This window comes from Paramacrobiotus metropolitanus, unplaced genomic scaffold (assembly GCF_019649055.1).
Source record: "Paramacrobiotus metropolitanus isolate TYO unplaced genomic scaffold, Prichtersi_v1.0 Parri_scaffold0000056, whole genome shotgun sequence".
NCBI lineage: Eukaryota > Metazoa > Tardigrada > Eutardigrada > Parachela > Macrobiotidae > Paramacrobiotus > Paramacrobiotus metropolitanus.
In genome coordinates this window covers 626,252-632,410 of record NW_026570276.1, presented here as the reverse complement: position 1 = coordinate 632,410, position 6,159 = coordinate 626,252, and the positions used below count along the sequence as shown (strand labels likewise).

Sequence of the window (6,159 nt, the reverse complement as noted above, 5' to 3'; positions counted from 1 at the left end):
TTTAAATTTTAGGCTTGTACATGTGGTTTGGAAAGTTCACTTGATATGCAGCAGAGGGGTAACGACGAATCTTTCCAGTGCATTAGAAGTTCTGATTGAACATTTGTGAGCTATATGTAGCCATGCAAAGCCACCCCTTTGTTTTTGAGATGGTGAGACTTGTGTAGAACGAAGTGATTATGAAAATTTCCGGACAATGTCATACATACATGTTGCATAATACTATTAATTTTATGTACAAGCCTGTCCGTGTAATGAGCACGTAAAGGTACAGCTAATGCATATTTAGCGCTGAGCACGATGGCAAATTTTACGGGGTTTCATGTGTTGACGTATGTGACAGACCGGAATTGCCCATTTTCAAATGTTCTTCTTCCCTTTTGTAACCCCACGAGATGGCGATAAATCATGTCGCCAATGCACTCATGTCTCATCACCCTGGAAATCCACGAGTGACTTAACTGTAAACCGTGGAAGGTTGCACGCCTGTCGAAAAGCGACATCTGCTGCAACGCGCATAACAGGCAACAAGGGATGGGGGAATAGGTTGCACTATGGGCAAGGGACTGTATGGAGCCAATTCGACTCGATGAAATGGGTGCACTGGAGACGTGACCTAACGCTTACGTTCATTTTAAAGAGTTCTCCCAAATTTTTAGCTCTGACCGAAAAGGATATCGCTGGCATCATCATCGGCTGCGCATTCGGTGTGTTATTTCTCATCATTGGCGGTGCATTCTGGTACTACAAGAAAAGAAATTGCTGTGCCTGACCGACCAAGGTTCGACAATGCGAAAATCGAAAGAATATTGGCTTCTTCTTTGCCGCATAGTTAACGTACTTCATTTATCCAATTACGTTACACATTTAACAATAAACTTACCGGTATAATTATTACATTTGTATTTCCGATACTTATATTATTCATACTTCTGTTTATTTTTTATTTTTCTACTTTTTTATTTTTGCACTCATTGTTCTTTGTTTCGTTCTTTGTGTTCTCTGTACAAAGTAACTATGAGTCTATGACTTCACGCTGAATAGTGCAACTGTGACTAGTACCAATGCGTGTTAAAATACAGTATAATGCAAGCAAGCAATTTAAGCAAGTCTTATATTTAAGCAAGTCTTCCCGACCTGACTTTAAATGCCGGTAATAAAAGTATTTTGTAATTCCATACAAAAGTTAGTTCGAAAATGCGCATCTTTCAACAGGCCCGCATCTCGGTGTCTGCATCGGCATGTGGTGCCCCCATCCCGGCCGCAACTTATGCGCTATTGAAGTGTCACGATGGGATAGTCAGTTCATCTACAACACCGATGCCAGTGTGTCTGCAGCCCATCATCGGCGTGGCGACATACGTCGGACATTCGGTGAATTTCTACATTAACTTGTTGACCTAACGTCAGTATCGCCGTCGCTTTATGGAATTGGTCGTCCGTCCCGCATGCCCGCGCGCGCTATGTTGCGTCAATAAAATGGACCCAGGGCGCAGTAATCATTCTGTGACACCTACGAATTCGGACGCCCAACGAACACAACAGACCACGTCGCTTTAAGCGGACAACGGGGCGATATAACTGACAAATCATAAACTGTATGGATACTATTTGTACGTAGTACTACCAAGCAAGCGCAGGCGATGACTTCCGCGGGCGTCCGCGCTTTTTCTATTTTCTGGGCTGTTCTTTCCTGTCCGGCAATAATAAGGTACTGCCGGGACCCTCACAAGTTAGATCACAGAGTTGGCGCATAGGAAACCAGCACTGGCGAATGCGTGTACTGCAGGTTTCTACAGTACCTAGTTCTAGATCTTTCTTACCAAGAAAAAAAATGCATACACCAGTGCCGGTATCCCAGACAAAATCAACAAAAACCACCACAGAAAGCCCACGTTCTAAAACGCGGCCAGATATTGTTCGTTTTTCAAAAAAAAATGCATTTGAGCGACCAAACAAATAACCTCAACAAGTCGGGTCTGCCATATATAGTTGAGGTACATCCATATTTAAGAATAGTGCGTATATACGTAAGAAATTACTGTTGCTACGTTTAGAAGCATTAAGCCTACGTCATTTCTTGTATACTGTACTACGCTCACATTGCACAATACTACACACATTGCAAGTGCTAATTTCCCGTGCACCAGCTCTGTGGTGGGGATTGTTAGGATTACTGCAGTAAGTCCGTTCGTAGTTTGTTCTAGCAAGGACTCAGTTAGCACAACAATAACGTGTTACGAGCAGTTTCAGCGAAATTACAGATGAATGAGATCTTGTAGAATTACCGTACTGAATTTGATCTGTCTCGCGAACCAGGTGGAAATTTAATTCCTTTTATGGGCAAAGCTGGGCGTAGTCGCAAAATTTTGAAGTACAGAGTATGTCTTAAAAGGAACAGGACCTTCTGTTATCACAATTAGTTATGCAGAAGGGTAGGAATAAATATTCACCTCGTAACAAACCGTAATTTATTGATGGCTTTACTGTACAGTAGCATCGAACAACACCGGGCGCAAGTTCACAGTCCGTGTTGCTGCGACAACTTGCATGCCTAAAAGGCTAAAACTGTTCTTGAATAAGTTCAACAAGGCTTTAAGACATCGATAACGACGCACGGTATAAATAAGATACAGCCTTTTCACCTTTCAGGATACCCCATCAATATCATTCGGGTTTATTTACACAGATCGACATAATGTATTTAATACTTTGTCCTTAATGTTTCTTATGCCGGAGAAGCACGTGTTAAAATGCAGATACAGATCCTGATACACCGTCTGATTGCGATCGGCCACCAGAACCCGCACAAAGGAGGTACTGTAATCCATAACTTTATCGCCGTTCCATTTCGACGGGCACATCTGCAGATCCGCCCACTCATGCAGCGGCGCACGGGCAATCTGCTGCAGCGTGTCTAACTTGGGGTCCATTTCGGCAAACATCGGAATGGAATCGTTGAGGTACACCCACCGCAGATTGCGGAAGCGGTTAAATAGCTGCGGATCGACGCAGCCTACCGGAAGATTCCCGATACTGAGATGTACCAAATTGCGACCTTTCCCATCACCAAAGATCTTCAGCGGCATGGAGCTCTCCGCCAGACTGTTGTCGTGGACGAAGAGCGCAGTGAGACTCGGTAGCATATCGAAAGCACCTTTATCGATGAGTAGTAGTTTATTCGCGGAGATGTCCAAATCTTCCAGATTATCCAGCCCGGTAAAATCTCTGGGTCCGATGGAGAATAAAGCGTTGTGTGCGAGGTTTAGTCGACGTAAGCTTTTCAGAGGAGAAAACGCGCCTGACCCCGTCGATTGCAGCATGTTGTATTCCAAATCGAGGTATTCCAGTCCCGTAAACGGGGTGAAGTAGACGCCCTTTCCGTGGAGGAAGGCGATTTTATTGTATGCTAGATGGAGCACGCGCAAGGCTTTCGCGCTTGCGTCACTCATTTTCTGCAAAAACAAGATTAATTACATTAGGAAAAAAACGGTTGTTATACTGTATATGTAATCAGCGCTTCAGCCAATAATTGGTCATTGTAATGAAATTCGCTTTCTGAAGTGTTACTGAAAACAATCATCGGGCAGGTTGAGCTGCGCGACTGCTAGCGAAACATTAGCCTTTGCATACAAAATGAGTTTTAAGTGAAACACGTAAGTATTCTACGCGTTTTTTGCAAAAAACGAAATTTCTCATCGTTAAATAACGTGGCCCGGTCCGTGACCTTTGCTGACGTACTTCTTTCTGTTCTGTTGCTGCAATGATTAAACATTTTGTCACATACTTTGAGTTTATTAAAGAAGTTCGCCCGGATAAACGCTCGGTTCATGTACAGTTCACGGATTGTCGGGAACCCCACAAAAGCATCCTTTTCGATCAGCACACGATGGCTTTCTTTTCGGGGACAGAACGACAAATTCAGCATCTTCAACGTCGGCGGCAAACCATTAAAATAATCTTTGGTGATGTCCATATAATCATTGCAGCTCAAGTCGATGATCTCTACTTGTGCCATGGACAAATAATTCGCCGACATCAAACTTATTCGCTTGTTTCGCGCTTGACTGATAAACTTGAGTTTGGGGAAGAATTGCGACTTATTGGTAAACAGCGGCCGGGAGATGGTATTACCGCCTAAATCGTAGTGCATCAGATTCCGCGCCCAGTTTTCATAACCCCATGGATTGGTCTTCAGGCTGTTATCGGATAAGTCCAAATACGAAAAATTCTTCGCTAAAAGACCGTCGAAAAAATCCCTGTCTTCGATATCGCGTAACTCATTCCCGTCCAGCCGGAGGATCTCCAGATTCGGCAGTCCCCGAAATATTCCCAGTTTATAAATGGGAAGACCTGTGTGCCCCAGATCCAGTTCCACGAGGTTATTAAAATTAGCAAAAATGTTCTCCAGTGTAATGTAATTCTCAAAGTAGCTGCCGCGCAGTGATAACCGCCGAATGGGCTGCAGTAGATCGAAGTTCTTCAGCGCCTGCTTCCCAATGGGAAAGGCGTTATTGGAGATCTCGATTTCGGTATCATTATTTACCACCATGCTGTTGATAATCTGCCGAAAGATGAAGACGTGGAAATCAACATCGGTCGATTCGAAGGTGTTGTTGGTGATGAGGAGGCGTTTCAAGGCTTTCTGGGTGGTGAAGGGTTGGGGATTGCTGTCCATTCGGCCGATGTCGACATGGCAGTCCAGGATCTCGATGGTGGTCAAGTTGGGGAAGGTGATAAAGTACTGGTCCAGGAAGTGGATGGTCTGGTCGTGGATGCGGAAACGGGTCATGTTGGGAAAGCGCTGTTCGCCGGTGTTCGCAGCGTAAAACTCCACGATACCGGTGCGGCGCAGTTCGATGCTTTCAACTATAAAAGAAACACAATGTTTTAGCTTATAAAAACGTTTCTCGATGGAATTTCCACCTCAGCAGATCCTGTTTTTACATATTTATAACTTATTTAACAACCTTTGGAGTTTACCAGCAATAGTTTTCAGATTTCATTTTACTGTCTGAAGTTTCACAATTCCAGAAACTGCTGATCATGTTCATAAAGGTAATAATTTATCAGGCTACAGCAGCAAATATTGAATGTTTTTGCTAAAGTCGTTCGAATTTGTGATTTATCAAATGTTTTATCTGTACGGTTTTAACCTGGGTGTTTTCTGTCCGTTAACCTCTGTGATTCATTTTTTCCACACTTAATTACTTGTCTCGCCTATTCTGTGGCGCTAATACAATTTGCACGTGATTTGATTAAAGACAAGATTCGGGCGAAACCGCAGGCACCGTATGCGCTACCGGCACTCCTGTTTACCCTTCGGTTTTAAAATTTGAGCACAGACCCAAGAAAACCCTGTGGTTGTACTCTTACTGCTTTGTGGCAGCAGTTCCACGGGGAAATATTTCAGTTTCGGCGCATTCTGTATGGTTAATCTTCGCAGCACCATCAGCGATTTCACTTCCGGGAACATCTCGAGATTGTCCACATTCTGCATGTCCAACTCCACCAGAGAGTACTGGACATCCAGGAAGCTCGTCCCACCCAGACGCTCGATGGCCGGGGAATTCCATATGTGCAGAGCGAAAGAGACATTCAGACCGGCGAAGATCTGCAGATCCGACTGCAGCTGATTGCCGTCGGTGTTCTCGCAGACAACTTTGTATTCATCCTGTGTGGTGCAATCCACAAAGCATAAACCGGATGGCAAATGTGAACAGACAGACGTCGTGGACTGTACTGAAACGAGGGTTAAAAAAAGGGGAAAAAGCAGCATGTCCGCACGGAATAAATACGTTATACGATAGACTTACATATAGATTTGCAGTTTAAAAAAAGGTGTTAATGGCACACGGCAAAATTGTAAAAATGTACTCGCGTATGCGATGAAGTTGCAAGGCGTGCTGAAAAATTGCGGTATGTTGTGTGCCTTAAGGCTACTGTAATGAAGAGTTATTGAAGAAACTCCGCTCAACGTTGTAGTCGAGATAAGTGCCGCCGGTACTTTTTGCAACACAGAAAATGTGACAAAGTATGACTTTGACAGCAGCATAATTTTCCTCATGGGAGGTGCTAACTGAACGCTTGTATTGCCGCCGTACTTACTGAATATAATCTTTTTGGCGCTTAATTACGATTGGCGCAATTGTGGTCAGC

At 43.9% G+C, this 6,159-nt stretch overlaps 1 protein-coding gene across 1 annotated transcript; it reads right to left on the bottom strand.

Annotated features, from left to right (window-relative positions):
• Positions 1-2,484: 2,484 nt before the first annotated feature.
• LOC129592839 (leucine-rich repeats and immunoglobulin-like domains protein 3) lies at positions 2,485-5,848 on the bottom strand. Its single transcript, XM_055488966.1, has 3 exons — positions 5,377-5,848; positions 3,788-4,869; positions 2,485-3,455 (listed from the first exon to the last, which is right to left on the bottom strand). The coding sequence occupies exons 1-3, from the start codon at positions 5,777-5,779 to the stop codon at positions 2,682-2,684; spliced, it is 2,259 nt and encodes a 752-aa protein (XP_055344941.1). The 5' UTR covers positions 5,780-5,848; the 3' UTR covers positions 2,485-2,681.
• Positions 5,849-6,159: the final 311 nt, after the last annotated feature.

What these genes read in the sequence shown, in the direction of transcription:
- LOC129592839 (XM_055488966.1), bottom strand. Translation starts at nt 5,779, where the DNA reads ATGCTGCTTTTTCCCCTTTTTTTAACCCTCGTTTCAGTACAGTCCACG. An exon ending in GGAACTGCTGCCACAAAGCA is followed by an intron (nt 4,870 to 5,376) that starts GTAAGAGTACAA and finishes TTTCTTTTATAG; the next exon opens with TTGAAAGCATCGAACTGCGC. An exon ending in ACTTCTTTAATAAACTCAAA is followed by an intron (nt 3,456 to 3,787) that starts GTATGTGACAAA and finishes TTGTTTTTGCAG; the next exon opens with AAAATGAGTGACGCAAGCGC.